This window comes from Apium graveolens, chromosome 4 (assembly GCF_009905375.1).
Source record: "Apium graveolens cultivar Ventura chromosome 4, ASM990537v1, whole genome shotgun sequence".
NCBI classification, from domain to species: domain Eukaryota; kingdom Viridiplantae; phylum Streptophyta; class Magnoliopsida; order Apiales; family Apiaceae; genus Apium; species Apium graveolens.
Window position 1 is genome coordinate 205888384 of NC_133650.1, and position 17643 is coordinate 205906026.

Genomic DNA, 17643 nt, shown 5'->3' on the forward strand with positions numbered 1-17643 from the left:
CTGCCAAAGACAACCACCTTAGTCCTGATTCGCCGAACTCAACGCACTCCGGACTGGGTGCAAGAAAAACTCAACTCCTGCTAAAGACAACCACCTTAGTCCTGATTCGCTGAACTCAACGAACTCCGGACTTGGGGGCAAGAAAAGCTTAACTCCTGCTAAAGACAACCACCTTAGTCCTGATTCGCTGAACTCAACGAACTCCGGACTGGGGGGCAAGAAAAGCTCAAGTTCTTTTAACAAAACAATCAAAAGCTCATGTTCTACAAACATACCCAAATTCACTCCCCCATCCAGAAAATCTGCATAAGGGAGTGGGGGGCACATGATAGTCCATATAGCTCCTGGGAGGGCTACTCCTAGGCTCCTAACTCCACATAGCTCCTGGGAGGACTACTCCTAGGCTCCCAACTACATACAGCTCCTGGAAGGACTAGTCCTAGCCTCCCAACTCAGTCTAGTCCTAACACTACAGTCCTGACTAGTCCAGTCCCGCGACCCCAACCTTGAGTAATCCCAGCACGTTAGACGCTGACCCAAGCACATGATGGGAGTAACTGTCACACATCAATCATGGGAATAATCAAGGCACGTGTCAGAGGATCCTCAAAACATTCCTCGACCAGTCCCGCACTGACACATGTAAAGCATCCACTCCCGCCAGGTGTCTTCCGCTCCCAGAACCAATGGCTACGATTCAAAGGTACCAACCCTAAAACCCTATCCTTGGGCTATAAATAGCCCAAGAAGGTGAGGTTTTGGGGTTAATCATTCTTTCACACTCATATACATACACAACCACCGTACATTCATATTCATCCTCATCTTCCCAAAAAGCTAGTTCTTACTCTCACGCCGGAGGCGCCGCGGGACTCCAACCCCCCTTCCGGTGTTATTTTGTAGGAACCCAACCACAGCTACACCTCTACAGCGGCTAAGGATCCAGGACGGCGTCGAAGGAGCAGCCCCGCCACCAGGAGTTATCACAGTGATTTCTCGAAAAAAGATGATATAAATGACATGGAACATAAAAAACATTTTTTGATTACGGAAAGAATTGGCAGCCTTTGAAGGATGTCACTCATGGGATTTGCTCTCATACGGTGAATTCAATAGCATGAGAAGCTGTAAACGCCCATCGGATTTTAATCCCAAAAAGAGAAATTTTTAAGGTACATTACATAAAAATTACAAAAAGGAGGAAAAGTACTAGAAGAAGAGAGAAATTTGGGATGATTATACAGAAAGAGAAAGAAGAGAAGAAAAATCTCATAAAGAAGAGAGGAAAATCAAGCCATCAAACATGTATTAGTATCTCCTCGAAGGTTCTCTTATATATCATTTTGTTTTCCGAAAAAACATGCATATATTATTTGTGAATTATATAATATAATACATATTTGCACTAGGCTACCTTTTTTATAAATTACATAATGTATTTTTGGAAAGAAGTTATTGTATTTTAATATTTATTTTTAACCCCTATAAATTGTTTAATTTAATTAATTTAAAAAATGCATGTTCCATAAAAAAGAAGTAAATTAGTTTTAAAAGTTCAAAATTTGAATTGAGGTGGAAGTTTTAACTATTAGCCATGCGTCCTATTGAGGTATATGCAAATGGTTGGTGAAGAAACAAATGGTTGGTCAAGAAACAGGGTAAGTAGGAAAAAAAATGAGTAAAGTGTTAGACCAATCAATATTTTATAAATAAAATGAGAATAGTGGATATAAGTGAGTGTAGTGAATTTCTATATTATATAATTTTACTTTTTTAGTAATGTTTGAAATGTATAAAAAAGACATCCAAAAAGAAAAAGTGTATATAATGGTATAGAGAGAAGGAAATATGCGCGGATTACAAAATTCAAAAATTTATCATTTGTAATTTTGTTTTTGGATTATAAATAAAATAATAAATCTAATAAATATTTTATTTTGATATTTATCATACAATTATAACAAACAAACAAATATGTCATTTCTTTGTTTTTAAAGCTTATAAAGAATTTGAACAAAGAAATATAAACAAATAGAAAAATTACTTGATTAAAAAAAATTAGGTATAAGAAACAGGAAATTTCCCATGTTTTACCAGCAGCCTATATAAGCCTAAGGGTGTTTCACATACCCATAAAACCGAAATTCTTGACGGCGGCTCCAATCTTACCATATTCCAAACTTCAAATTTTAGTAAATGACCAATCAATTTAGCTGCCAAGATGATGAGGAGAGGGGGGAAGACATCAAGGTCCTTGTGCTGAAGATACAACTAATTTCTAATAAATAAGATTTTGATTTGTTTTTTATAAGTAGCCACTTTTAATTGTTGAATTTTTCATATGTATAACTTTATCAGGGATTGTTCATTGTACATAAAAAAGAGATTGTTCATACTAATTCTCTTTTTGATTCTTTTATATTGCTTGTTATTTAATTTTATTAAAATATTGTAATTGTAATGTTTTATTCAGGATGTGATAGAAAAGATCATGTCCCTTGTTCAAAACAGCCCTCTAGGAATCTGTATTATTTCTGCGGGACTGTTTCCAAAGCGGCGATTTGCCATCCCGATTCTTCAGGTGGTGTAAATCATCTATGATATTTAACCGGTTTTATATTAAATTGTTCACCGAACTCGTTAAAATGTATTAAGGAGCTACTCAATCTCCACGGCCACTCATTTAAACCACTAAAATACTAGTCATTCCGTTAGATTTTTTTAAATTTTTTAACAGAAGTGTTGTATTTGCTATAGAGAGATGAAAAGAATATGTCCTTTTAATTAGAACTCTCATTGTTTATCTCAATTTCATGTGTTGGCAATTTAACGAAAATATACGACTATAAATTTTTAAAGTTAATGTTTTCCGTTAAAAAATTTTAAAAAATCTAAAAGAGTGATACATACTACTATTTTAGTGGTTTAAATGAGTTGTCGTGGAGATTGAGTAGCTATTTCATACATTTGAACGAGTTCAGTGGGTAATTTGATATAAAACTCGATATTTAACTCTTCTCTTCTTACTACTACTTCAACACATACTAATTTTTTTACTGTCTTTTTTTAATATATTCTCTTTTTGAATTGTATTAAATATCTTAAGGTGTTTTTTATATAGTCCTAGGACAAGGAGTGGCTGACGGACTGGAGGACGGCCATCATAACTCCGGACAGCAGTAGCGGGAATTAGGAGCATGTTAAATTAATATTAGTGATCAAATATTATTAAATTGGCAGAGGATGTGTATGGATGTGTATGTATTTGTATATATCTCAATGAAGGGGAGTTTGTTTTCTTGATTCCATTTCATTCAATTGTATATGAACTACATAGTCATAACATGTTTATAATTATTATTATAAATACAAACTTAAAAATTAAAATAACTAACAATTCCTTTATTTCATAAAAAACTTTCAAATAATATGAATCCAACATATAATTATTATCTCGGGCTCCTTTCTCGCAATTTTTTGTTGAATAACTAAGATTATTGTTGTTTAGAAACTAAATTCAAATAATCCAATGTAATTAAAAAAAAATATTTCATTAAATAGATAATAAAAGTATGAAATGACAATAAACATTGACTCATTCTATCAAGTAAAATCCATAATATGAAATATATCAATTGTACAATAGAATGACTGTATTAGATTTTGAATGATGATTTTTCAAAAAAAAGTTTTAAATATAACTTACTCATTTTTTAACCAAAATAACATGTAGGTGGTTTAACTCGACAAATTTAAAATAAATTCAGTTGGCCAACAATCATCAAAAATTAAAAATATCAAAATTAAATATAGAATATAAATTGCTAATTCACAAGTAAATTCAAATGCAATCAAAAACTATACATAGTCAGAACCAATCACATCTCACTATGTACAAAAAGATAGGAAAAAAGAGTAACATCATTACATTAGGGAAAGGGCCAAAAGGAATATAAATGAATTTAGGAATCTTTTAATCATATTTGTGATTATAACATAATTTATAATTAAGGTTGTAGGTCATGGAAAATTCCTTTTAGAGGGGACCATACAAATCATATAATCAATAATTAGCTTATAATTTATAATGTTATAAATTTTGCATCAAGTTTTCTTCTATATTAGTGTGAAATAATGACCAAAATACCTATATATCAGTTGTTTTCTCTGAAATACCTGTTGACATTAAGGTCGCTTATATTAATTTACCACCAAATTTATCGTTCATAAGGGCCTAACTCGCAAATGACTTTTCAGTCGGTAATAATGTTTACTACTGACCGAAAAGTCGCTCGTAAATGACTATTTCAATTTCCTAAATATTGACCCTGCAACGCAGGATAAGGGTTATTCTGTGCCAGGTCATAAAACCAACCAAGTTTTTGGTTGCTTTTAAATCGATTCATCACTATTACGTGATCCCACTTTTATCTTCTTGACATCTTCATGACATCCGCGTGTCACACATGACTAGGATGCCTTCGTAGTCGATTTTAACTTTGTTATGTCAGTTTTGTTATGTTATTTACGTATATATCAGAGACAAACAAATGAGACATTTTTATCAATTATTTTCGATCACATGTAACTGACCAACTTTATAAGAATAACGAAGTTGGTCGGTTTTTTAGTTGAAGATGATCGTAAATATTCTATTTTGATCAATTTTCTAGGTTTTCTCTCTTGCATTTGGTGGTTTATATTAGATTTAAATGGTAAATGTTGGTCAGTTTTCTGGATTTTAACATTTCATGTTCAAATATTTCTACTATATTTTTTGCACTGCACATTTACACCAAAACATAACAATCAAGAAACCTGTAATTCATAATATAATATAATACACATCTATTTTCATGGTTAAAATCATATACACGAATATAAAAACCATAGATGCATAATTAAAATTCAAAATTTTAAACCAAATTGCTCCATCGTACAAAATAAAAAAAAACAATGTCTTAGCCTAAAATGCATGATAAATACATCAACATCATAGTCTTATGCAATTATTTATAAAATATAATTAAATTAAATTATGCTTCATTATCATTATACCTTGTATCTTCTCCATCACACTCTTCACCATTGCAATCCTCATCATATTCTCCATCATCATTGTCTTGCTTGATTGTCGAAAATTAAATCAAAGATAGATAAATATTATAATTTGAGATGTCTTCCAATAAAAATTATGATAAAATATTAATTGTTTTATTCTTGCCTTTTGTCGATTTTCAACTACAGCTTTTATCCGGCGTCACAAGTTTTTTTTGAAGTAGACTGGGCATAAACTCTCCGCGGGCTTTCTAGTAAATTTTATATTTCTTTTTAACCTTGATTAACCAATTTTTTAATACTTTTTCTCACATATAAATTTAAACACTCATGTAGCCTTTTCGAGTTTTTGAATCATCAAATGAGTATAGTAAAACTACAATATTGTAAGAAATATTATGCCTTTATTAATAAATAGAAGTTACATATGTGTCTAATTCACCGAATTACAGAAATAAAACAACATACACCAAACTCCTTGCTAACTTGTTCAATCCATTCAGATTTTGTGCAATAATGACCATAGATGTGTATGTCCCAACCGGCCATTTTGAACGAATAATTGCGTTCAATGTCTTCATCGTTGTGTGAATGTGTATACTAAAAAATTTATATAATTATAGTGGGTCATAACATAATATGGTTCATAGTATTTGGGAAATCTTAAAATAAGTAACTTATGACTTAAAATGATTAAGTGCGAAATAAGTGATAAGTTGATAAATACTTATAAGTTCTATAAGTGTTTGGATAAATTTTACCTATAAGTCGGAAGTTTTTTTACTTAAATGAAAAGTAAGCCAGAAAAAACCTGCTTGCAAGATACGAGCTGTCGTCTTCTCACCACCATAGTGTCCTCCATAAACTGTGGAGTGGCAGTCTCGTAATATCCCCTCCATCTCACAGAATGGGATACATCTCCTAATGATCTGGTCAGCTCCCTGTCTAAACAAATACGGTTTATCCCACATATACCACTTCACCTCATGCAGAAACTTCTTCTTTTGAGCTGTGGTCAAATTAGGAGGCATTATATTGCTGACAAGATAATTCACAATATCTGCGAACCATGGCTCTTCCTCCTGTACTGCGAACTACTGCTCATCCGGAAAAGATTCGTTGATCAATGTCTTATCATGTGAAGTAGACTCGGGATTCTCCAATCTAGAGAGATGGTCAGCTACTTGATTCTCAGTACCTTTTCGATCCTTGATCTCTAACTCAAATTCCTGTAGTAAGAGCACCCAACGAATGAATCTCGGCTTCGAATCCTTCTTGGAAACCAAATAGCGAATGGCCGCATGATCAGTGAATACTGCCACTTTTGTCCCAAGCAGATAAGATCGAAATTTCTCGAAATCAAAGACTATAGCCAAGAGCTCCTTCTCAGTAGTGGTGTAGTTCATTTGGGCCCCATTTAAGGTCTTGCTAACATAGTAGACCACATGAAAGAGATTATTCTTGCGCTGCCCAAGAACTGCACCTACCGCATAATCACTCGCATCACACATCATCTCAAAAGGCTCTGTCCAATCCGGTGCTGTAATAACTAGTGCAGTGATTAAACTCTTCTTAAGAGTCTCGAATGCCGTCAAACATTCATCATCAAATTTGAAAGGCACATCCTTCTCAAGCAAGTTGCACAGCGGCTTAGATATCTTCGAAAAGTCCTTGATGAAACCCCGATAAAAACCTGCATGACCAAGAAAACTACGGATTCCTTTCATAGAAATAGGTGGTGGAAGATTTTCAATAACTCCCACCTTGGCTTTATCCACCTCAAGACCCTTGCTAGAGACCTTATGCCCAAGAATAATGCCTTCACGCACTATAAAATAACATTTTTCCCAATTGAGCACCAAATTAGTTTCCACACACCTTTTGAGCACGGCACAAAGATTATTCAAACATTCATTATACGAATGTCCAAAGACGGAGAAGTCGTCCATGAACACCTCGACATTATTCCCAATCATGTCAGAGAATATAGCCATCATACATCTCTAAAAAGTGGTCGGTGCGCCACATAACCCAAACGAAACTCTGCAAAAAGCAAACGTGCCAAATGGACAAGTGAAGGTAGTCTTTTCTTGATCCTCTGGTGCAATACAAATTTGATTATACCCCGAGTAGCCATCCAGAAGATAATAATACTCATGACCAGCCAACCTGTCAAGCATCTGATCAATAAACGGAAGAGAGAAGTGATCCTTCCTCGTGGCCTTGTTCAACTTTCGGTAGTCCATGCATACTCTCCATCCTGTGAGTGTTCGAGTGGGGATGAGCTCGTTCTTCTCATTTGCTACGACAGTAATACCCCCATTCTTAGGCACACATTGCACGGGGCTCACCCAAGAACTGTCAGAAATAGGATAAAAGATTCCTGCATCCAGCCACTTCAGAATTTCTTTCTTCACCACCTCTTTCATGATAGGATTAAGTCTGTGTTGTTGCTAAACAGTTGGCTTACTACCCTCCTCTAGCAGAATCTTATGTATGCAATATGAAGGGCTGATCCCCTTGATGTCTGCTATGGTCCATCCAATAGCCGATTTGAATTCTCTCAAAATCCTTAAGAGTTTGTCCTCCTCACTACCTGAAAGGTCAGATGCAATAATAACAGGTAATGTAGATGCATCACCTAAAAAAGCATACCTCAAGTGTTCTGGCAATGTCTTAAGCTCCAAGGTGGGTGCTTCCTCAATTGATGGTTTGAGCTTTCCTTCAGCATTTTTAAGGTCAGAAGTACCAAGAGCTTCAAACGGCATGTCTAGCTTTTGCCTCCAGGGAGAAGCATTAAGATATTGTAATTGCTTATTGTCATCCTCATCATCACTGTCAAAATCCCCCACTAAGGCCTCTTCTAATGCATCAGACATTAGCATATGATCGAGTTCCGAAGTAACCGCAGAATCAATCAAATCCACTTTTAAGCACTCCTCATCTTCTGTAGGGAATTTCATTGCTTTGAATACATTGAAGGTCACATCCTGATCCGGCACCCGCATAGTAAGTTCACCTTTCTGCACATCTATCAAGGTACGGCCAGTAGCCAAGAAAGGTCTTCCCAAGATTATGGGAATCTTTTTATCTTCCTCGAAATCCAGAATAACAAAGTCTGCAGGAAAGAAGAGCTTATCCACCTTGACTAGCACATCCTCCACTATGCCTCTTGGGTAAGTAATAGAATGATCAGCCAATTGTAGAGACATGTAGGTGGGCTTTGGATCAGGAAAGTCCAACTTTTTAAAGATTGACAACAACATCAGATTTATGCTTGCTCCCAAATCGCAAAGGCACTTGTCGAAAGATAACTTGCCAATGGTGCAAGGAATGGTGAAGCTACCTGGATCTTTAAGCTTTAGAGGTAACTTTTGTTGCAGCACAGCACTGCATTCTTCCGTTAGAGCAACGGTCTCAAGGTCATCCAGTTTCACCTTCCTTGAAAGAATACTCTTCATAAACTTCGCATAACTAGGCATTTGCTCCAGAGCCTCAGCGAAAGGTATATTGATGTGAAGTTTCTTGAACACCTCCAGAAACTTACCGAACTGCTTATCCAGCTTTTGTTGTTGCAATCTCTTAGGGAAAGGTGGAGGATGATAGAGTTGTTTCTCCCCTGTATTACCATCAGGCAAAGTGTGTTCAACAGTAGTCTTCCTTAGTTCCGCCGCTTTCTCCTTTTGCTTAGCTTCTTCATCTCCAACTTCAGCTTCACCTTCTTTTGCCTTTTCAGCATCAGCAACTTTCCCAGACCTTAAGGTAATATCCTTGACTTGCTCTTTAGCTTCCTTCCTGCCTGGCACTTCCGTGTCACTGGGAAGTGTGCCAGGTTGACGATTGAGCACCGCATTGGCTATTTTACCGATTTGATTTTCCAAGGTCTTGATCGACAACACCTGACTCTTGCACAACAGCTTAAGTTCCTCAAAATCAGCACTAGTGGGTACAACTTTACCTCCCTGTTGAGGATATGATTGCCTTTGAGCATACTGCCGTGGTTGCTGGAATCCAGGTGGATTGAACTGTTTACTCACACCTTGCTGATATGGTGGCTGAATAGCATTCTGATTATTACCCCAGTTGAAATTTGGTTGATTTCTATTGTTAGGATGATAAGTAGCTGGCACAGGCTGCTGTTGTCACTGATAATTGTTCACATACTAAACAGATTCATTAACAAGAGAACACTGATCCATAGCATGAGAACCTGCACAAAGCTCACGAACCATAGCTATTTGACTGACTCCATAAGTAGCTAGAGAATCGACCTTCATAGACAGCGCTTGGAGTTGCGCTGCAATAGCGGTGGCTGCATCGACTTCCAGAATACCTGCTACCTTCCCGGGCATCATCCTTTGAGTTGGGTTTTGATGCTCATTTGAAGCCATAGTCTCAATAAGATTATAAGCCTCAGTATAGCTTTTGGCCCACAAGGCGCCTCCAGCTGCTGCATCGAGCATGAGCCGAGATTGGGCCCCTAAACCATTATAGAAACCACAAATAAATAATTATTAAATACAATTATCTTAGTTCATGAATCTGAAATTAAAATAAAAATTTATATTTTAAAATCAAAATTTTAGAAAAAAATAAAAAAATAAAAATAAGTTGGAAAAAAATATGTTACTGCCAACTTTCCACTATCAGCTTATAAGTTTTCAACTTATAAGTTGGGTCGTCAAACAGTCATCAATAAGTTGTTACGAGCTTATAAGCTAGTAGCCATCTATCAGTTAAGCTTATTTACTCTTTATTTTGAGGTTAACCTTATTTACTCTTTATTTTGAGGTTAAATGAGGTTAAATGAGATATATGGGATAAAGATGATAATTGTAACATTTAAATGACAATTACACCCTCATTTGGAATTTGATATTGCATGGAGTTTTTGGTTTGTTTTTCCTTAACTTGCCATCAGAATCTGATTTAGGCTTTCGTCAACTCCATACGTACGTGGAGGTGGTGGACAATGTGTTGGTAAAATCGCATGAGTTGTTCTTCTAGGTCCACGACCACGTCTCATGACTTTGATTGGCTTTCTTCCTATAGATACTACGTACAAAGTAATTAAAAAATATTTGCAATCATATCATTCATGTAAGATACTTATATTTAATACAACAAAAATATAAGACATAATTTACAAGTCAAACAAATCATCATCTATATATTTATATAAAGGAAAAACACGCATGACCCACGTGTGCCCTTTGAAAGCCTCCTATCCTAATATTCTGATATCTCCAATTTCTGTCATTTTTCAAAAAAAAATTAATTTACCAGTAACCAAGTTTTGGGTTAATCTTTGTTACCTCTAAATAAAGAGCAATTAAGATAACGCCGGTTACAACTCCCTCATATGCCCCGCAATCACTATATATGTTGTGGCGCCATGCCGTTGCTTGGGCTTATCTGGATTGTTTCACGGCGCTGTCTCATCCAAAAGGTGATATTTTGCTTATATTTTCATATATTGTCCACCTATGATTGTCCACCCATGATTGTACTTTATCATTTGTTGCCATTGCAATTGCAATGTAATTTTAATGTATTGTAATTCTATTTGTTCTTGTATTTCCTAATTTCTAAATGTTGCCCCTCTGTAATGTTTATGCTTTATCATCATTTCATTGTATTGTAAGTCTAATTTTTGGCTCAGCCCTTCCAGCCATGAATGAATTAGGTTATTTCGGTATTCTAATAAATCTCCTTTGGTAATGTTTAGCTTAGTTGTATGTTTGAATTTGTTATGGACTGATAAAGTTATGGAACTAATATCATTTGTGATTATGTTAGTTATATGTCTTTGTTTCTGATCTCGCTCCTCTATAATGAGCTTCTTTTGTCGATGCCATGGTTTTTTTAGAGAGAAGGGGGTAAAGTGGGCCCATTGTTTTAACCTTTAATTGCCTGGTGAAGGAGCACCAGATGGCAAAAGTTCATTATCATGGACTTGGAATAACACATTTCTGGAACTAAAAGGACCAACACAAGAACGAACCACCAGTAAAAATAGGGCTCCTTGATGTTTATATTTCTTATACTATTCAAATTTATTCTCCAATACATTTTAGAATCATAACATTAAAGAATTAGTGTCTAAACTTTTCTGTTAAAATTTGAACACAAGTATTTAAGAAATGCTTTTTAGTTAGTACTGTCAATCATGGTTGTTGGGAGAAAGGGTAGGTATCAGTGTTTAAGCATAGTTTGAATGGCTTTATAGTTGAATAAAAGAAATTAATGGTCAAAGATAAGAGCAAGGCTGAATGTTGACTGTGTTTAGTAGTATTTTATTGTGATTTGTGAATCGGAATATATAGACAAAGAAGGTAGCTATAGGGGCCAAAAAGGATGTGATGGTTCCAGGTAACAGCATGCAAAATTTATTCAATCTGCATGATGTGATCATTGTGTGATGTATAAATTTGTAAGTGTGCGATTATTTTTAGACTCAACCCTTTGTCTTTTGATTATCATGTTTACATTTGTTCTAAATTTACATTATTTATCGTGATTCTATTTATTCATATCATGGATAATTTGTGTTGCTTTCGGTCTTGTCATGTATCCTCTTGGTGATAATGTATGGCTTTGTTATAAACTGATACAGCTATGGAGTTTTCTTATCTTTCCGACATTGAGGGTGATGCGGAGGACTGGTTGATTAGGGCCCGCGTTTGCAGGATGTGGGATGTTGTCAACACAAAGGACAACAGCTTGCTTAGCATAGATATGATCCTGGTTGATGGAAAGGTACAGATTCCTTCATTTCCCTCTGATGGCCTCTACTATTTTAGGTTTTTTGCTTTGTTACATTAGATTCCCTATTTATTCCAGGAGAATCTTATGCATGCTGCTATCCGTAAGCATTTGGTGCCTCGATTCAGGCACCAAATCAGTGAGGGCCTGGTCTACAGTCTTCGAAATGTCAAGGTTGCGATGAATACCTCCCACTATAGGCCACTGGCTAGCAATCAAAGGCTGTTTTTCTTGCCGGTTACCGAGGTTGTGCAGCTAGATGAGGATATTATGCGCATCCCAAGATATGGATTCCAGTTTGTTAATTTGCCCAAGCTTTAGGCCGCGCTGGTGACGTGTCCACTCTCAGGTAAATCTCTTGGAATAAGTTTCTTTTCTTTGGTTTAATCCTGTGTTGAGTTGGGTATATCTGAAAACCCAATTTTCTCCATTTCATCCTGGCCTGACATAAGTGTTCCAAATAGGAATTAATGCCTGATAGGTCCATTTGAGTTAAATAAATTCAGAAGATAATATTTTTAAGATTGAAATTAGAACTTTATAATGCATTTAGCTATTTATACGCAGCACCTTAGATCTTATTTATATAAATAATGTATCATGCATGTATTTATGATAGAAAGCTTTATGTTGTCTACAGTCCATATTTGCTATTGTGTGATAATATCGATTTATTTTAGTCTAGCTTCCCTTGCTCCATTCTTTAAAAGCCATGTCCATAATGGGTTAAATTTAGGAGGTTATATTTTTGGAATTAAAATTAGCTCATTATTCTGTATTTATCTATTTGCACAACACCTTGGATTTTATTTATGCGGAGAATATGGATAATATGTTTTTATAAAGGAAAGTTTTGTGATATTTGGAATCCATGTTTACTGTTGTATGAAAGTATTGGCTTATTTTAGTCTTACTCCCTAATATACACACGGTTCTTAGCAAACTTATACATTGGATCCATTAAACTCATTACCTTAATTTACCCGGGCTGCTATTACACAAGTTGTGCTCCAATTAAAACCTTTTACTTGTTGCAGATATTGTGGGATGCTTCTGCGGTTATGGTGAGCTGGAGGTTGTCGGGGCTGGCTTCAAAAAAAGGGATAATAGAATTTTCACAGATTAGTAAGTGGGGATTGCTAATAAAAAAATTGGTAATTTACCAAGTATTCAACCTGACATATTTACCTTCTTCCTGTTTTGTAAGCTCTGTCACCAGCACCGTCACTCTGTGGGGTAAACTAGGCGAGCAGTTTGATCCTACACTGTATATTGGAGATGACGCGCCCTATGTTATCGTGATCTCCTCTGTCACAGTCAAGACCTTTCAACGTAAGAGCTATGCTTCTTAGAAGTAAAAATATTTAGTCAAGTTGTGAGAACAAGGTTATTCTGCAATTTGTATGACATTTCTCAATATTTATAAAGTAGCTATAATGCCCCCCTTATGTCATGCATGTGCTCTGACTTTCGCTACAACTAGCGCTAGAAAAATTTATGTTGACCCAGAGGTGGAGCATGTCTCCTCTATAAGGGAGAGGTTCTCGGCCTTACCACCGGTTGTCGTGGCTATTGAAGGCCCCAGCTCTGCCAACTTAACCCCTGAGGAAGCAATGTTTGTTAATCGAATGACCGTGGAATCCCTGGTCAGAGCTACATGTGCTGGTGAACTAGAGGTATACGCTAAACTCCGCCTGAAATCTCACGGTATCCCACGTTAATCAACATAAAATGTTCCATATTCTCGTAAGGTTTTTTTAATCTTAATCTATGATAGGTTGATATAGTGACCTTGAAGGCTACCATAACTGCCATCAACAATCGCTTTGGATGGTATTATATATCGTGCGAGTCATGCGTGAAAAGGGGCACTCTTCGGGATGGGGTTTTTATCTGCAATAATTGCAAGCAGCCAATTAAGTACCCTTTGGCCATGTAAGGAGACATGGTTACAGTTAATCACGTGTAAATCTGGGCCTTACATATTATTTAACTAAATGCATAGTTCCCCCAACCCTTTCAGGTTTTGCATTAATCTACAAGTGGAGGATCCCACCGGAACTGCGACTGTTGTTTTACACAATTCTACTGCTGAGCGCTTGCTAGACGTCTCAGCCAAAAAACTAATTAATAAAATTCCAGAAGGGGATACTTCTGTGCCCTTGGAGCTGCAAGCCCTTGTGGGTAAGGAATTTGTTTACAAGCTGAAATTGAACAAGTACAATCTGGTTGAAGGGCTGCAAGACTACGGTGTGTCGGCGGTTTTCGTTCCCGAGGAAGAACTGGAGGTTGCTTATGGAAAAATGCTCAAGCACAGGTCAGTCATCATCCCATCATATGTGCTTACCCTTTTGCTTAAACCATCGTGGTATGCAGTTCATCAACTTCCAATTTATCTTATTCTCCTATGCTACAGGCTTCTCAGAACCGTGGCGACTGCTCCTCCAGCTCTCAAGCGGGCGGTAGCAATGAACTTAAGCCAAAGCTATCTACTGTTATCGAAGCTGTTGAAGCTGTCAAGGGAGGCAGCAATGGCGCCCCTTAGACTAAGTGCCACTATGCTTGCTGCAAGAGCATTAAAATAAACTGATTCTTTATCTTTTCAAATGAATAGCTGCTTGCAACTCTTTAGTTTATCCTTTTAGTGGATTGAACCTTCTAATGCTCCACAGACATGCAGGCAATAAATAAAAAAGATCGGTTTGCTTATGATATTTTTATTTATTTACAAGTTTTGACCATTCCCTGAAAATTGTGTTGGCTTTTTTCTTATTTGAATGTTTTCACCCCTTCTTCTAGATAAAAAGGAGAGGGAGAATAAGTTCCAGCATTTCTGGCGCCAGCACTTTCCTTAGGTTATCGTTTAACAACTTTAGCTTTCTCCGTAATTAATCATTTAGCTGCAGATTTTTTTTAGCTCCACTTGTCTCAATTTATCCTTGTGCTTCTTCAGACCTTTTGTTACTTTATCTTATATTTCCTCCTTTGCTATAAATTTATAGACTCTTTTACTTACAAAGTTTTTAGGTTTCTATAATTGTCTGCAACCTCAATTTCTCGCACTTTCCCATATTTCAGTTTTTTTCTGTTCTTATTGTAGTTAGGTAATATACACAATTTTGATGATAGAAATAGAATTGATCCGGACACTTGAATTTGTTTCTATTTTAAAACTGACATTGGAGTCTGAATAACATAGTTGATATTTATATAAATTATAGAGCAATTTTCAGAGTGTGCAGACTATGCTACGGTTGGCTGAAATGCTCCAAATGATTAGCAGCAACGCTCTAAGTTAGTGTCTTCCAAAGAATGGAGTTCCTTGTGTTGCAGTGAGTGCATTGATGCAGGCATCCTCAGCCTTATGCTATAGACATAAATATCTACCAACTATTTGATCTTTTAATCACTACAAGAAATCAGGCCATTTACGACGGTTTTTTGAACTAAAATCGTCGTAATTGAGGCATTTACGACGGAAAAAAACCGTCGTTTTTGCTCGAGTAGTAAGTTCAATTTTCCGTCACAAAATAAAATTGCGTCGGAAGTTAGGAAGTAAGGGCCCACATTCTCAATAAAATAATAAATCTACTTACGACGGAATATTTCGTCGTAAGTTATCAACATACGACGAATAATAATGTCGTATGTTAGTTACTTACGACGGAGAAAACGTCGTATGTTTTCTTGCGAGACCCTTCTTGAATAAAATAAAACACAAATTTACGACGGAACTATACGTCGTAAATTAGTAACTTACGACGGAATATATGATGAACAACCGTCGTAAGTTTGTATTTCCAGGATTAAAAAAAAATATCTAGCCGGATTCCGATAACTTTCCAGAAACCCCAATTCAACTATTTGAACCACTAGTATTATCCCAATTCGGGAATAGCCGTCATCTCCAAGTACAACACACTATCGAATCGCTCTCTAACGAATCGACAAGCTATGTGTAGAGCGCTGATTTTTTCATATTTAGCTAATCTATCCCACCTTACTTCCTTCAACATATCACACAACCAGGTTCAAGGTGAACTGTCTGCTGGTGGTTTCTTCAACAATATATCCCCATCCTCCCTATCGGGTAATCCATCTCTTTGTGATGCTGTAGTCAATAAGAGTTGCCCCTTGTCCTTCCCAAGCCTATTGTCCTCAATTCTAATTCTTTTGATTCCTTTTCAAGACTCAATCTCCTGGTCACAAAAAGATAGTAAATAGGCTAACACATAACATTAAAGAAAAACATAAATTTACCATAAAACCAGTAGAAAATCAAATGCTGCAAAAGCTAAACTAACCTATAGTATGTCCGTGAAGTTCAGTTAGGCGCCTCCCAAACTCCATAGGCAACACCTAGAGTGGACAACCCAGCAGTTTTCCTAAAACTCCAAACCAATCTATCAACATCCAACAACAATAAATACTCTAAATTTGTTTGTTGAGCATGTCCATGTATAGAATTAGGCTCCAATCTCACATCTTTCAACTCCACTTGCTTTAAAAAACCCCGAGAACCACTAAACTCACCTAAATTCTTTCCATTTATGTGCATCATAATCGAATCCATTTCGCTTTTTTGACTCAAAATCTTCCTAGAAGTCGAAAAAATCTGATCGTTGATAGTGTGATTGTTTGATCTTAGCAGGTGATATTTAAAACTATATGACGATAATATGATTACTACAATATTTAGCAAAAGCATGATCAATTGATAAAACTAAATGGGTTGTATCAAATTTTGGTTTTCGTTGATGTATGGGGATTAAGATTGTAGATCTGGGCAGTGAGTCAGAGGAGAGAGGAGATGTATGTGTTTGTCCTGTTTGTCTATATTATCTAAGGGCTGTGAGTTGTTTACATACTGGAAATCCGTGTGACACGGGTTCGTCAAATAAATAACTGACACATAGTCTATTATGTATCTCATATTTCTATCTCCAATAAACACAGGGTAACAAAATTATTAAAAGGTAAATTAGTGGCGTTAGAGATTTTGATATGGAAAACTTTTAAATTTCAAGCGAGTTTTATTTAATTTTTACAATCCGAATAATTCTTATATAATTTTTTTATAGGAGTATATATAATAAGTTAATAAAATAAAAATAGTATATTCATATAAGAAGACCAATTAATATTTAATTGATCTCCTTATCACGCTAAACTACGATATTCTACTAAACTACGATCACAATTATTTTCTAATTTCTGTATAATTTTTATTATAAATCAATAATTATTATATATTTAAATAAATATAATAAAATTAATATATGATTGAATAAAATAAAATTTAAAATTTATTTACATATTAAAGGAATTCAAGTATCGCACGAGATTTAAGATATTATCATTTAATAGTGAGTTTTTAGAATGCTCTTCAACCATAAAGTTACAACTTACAATTTTATATCAAAATACTTTTTTTGTTTGCCATTTTAACGGTCAAGTATGAGTTTGACTAGTACAACTAACCAGTTTTTAGTCCTGAATTTGATTTTCGATTATTTAAAAAATATTTCTCAGCGATCCAACCGTATGGATGTCAATAGATATATATATTAGTGATATAACCAAAATTTCATATCACAATAATTTTATTTTGTTTGTCATTTTAACAGTCAAGCATGAATTTGACTAGTACACCTAACTAGTGTTTACTTCTAAATTTGTGTTTCGATTATTTAAAACATATTTGTCAACGATCCAACCGTATGGATGTCAATAAATATATATATTAGTGATATAACCAAAATTTCATATCACAATAATTTTATTTGATTTGTCATTTTAACAGTCAAACATGAGTTTGAC

The 17643-nt window shown here is 35.4% G+C and overlaps 1 protein-coding gene across 1 annotated transcript; it reads left to right on the top strand.

The window, feature by feature from the left end:
* The first annotated feature begins 11676 nt into the window (after nt 1-11676).
* On the top strand, nt 11677-13544 carry LOC141719317 (uncharacterized). Its single transcript, XM_074521688.1, has 5 exons — nt 11677-11817; nt 11902-12119; nt 12861-12887; nt 13031-13155; nt 13255-13544. Exons 1-5 carry the CDS (start codon nt 11677-11679, stop codon nt 13542-13544), a joined length of 801 nt encoding a protein of 266 aa, XP_074377789.1.
* The last annotated feature ends 4099 nt before the right edge of the window (nt 13545-17643 follow it).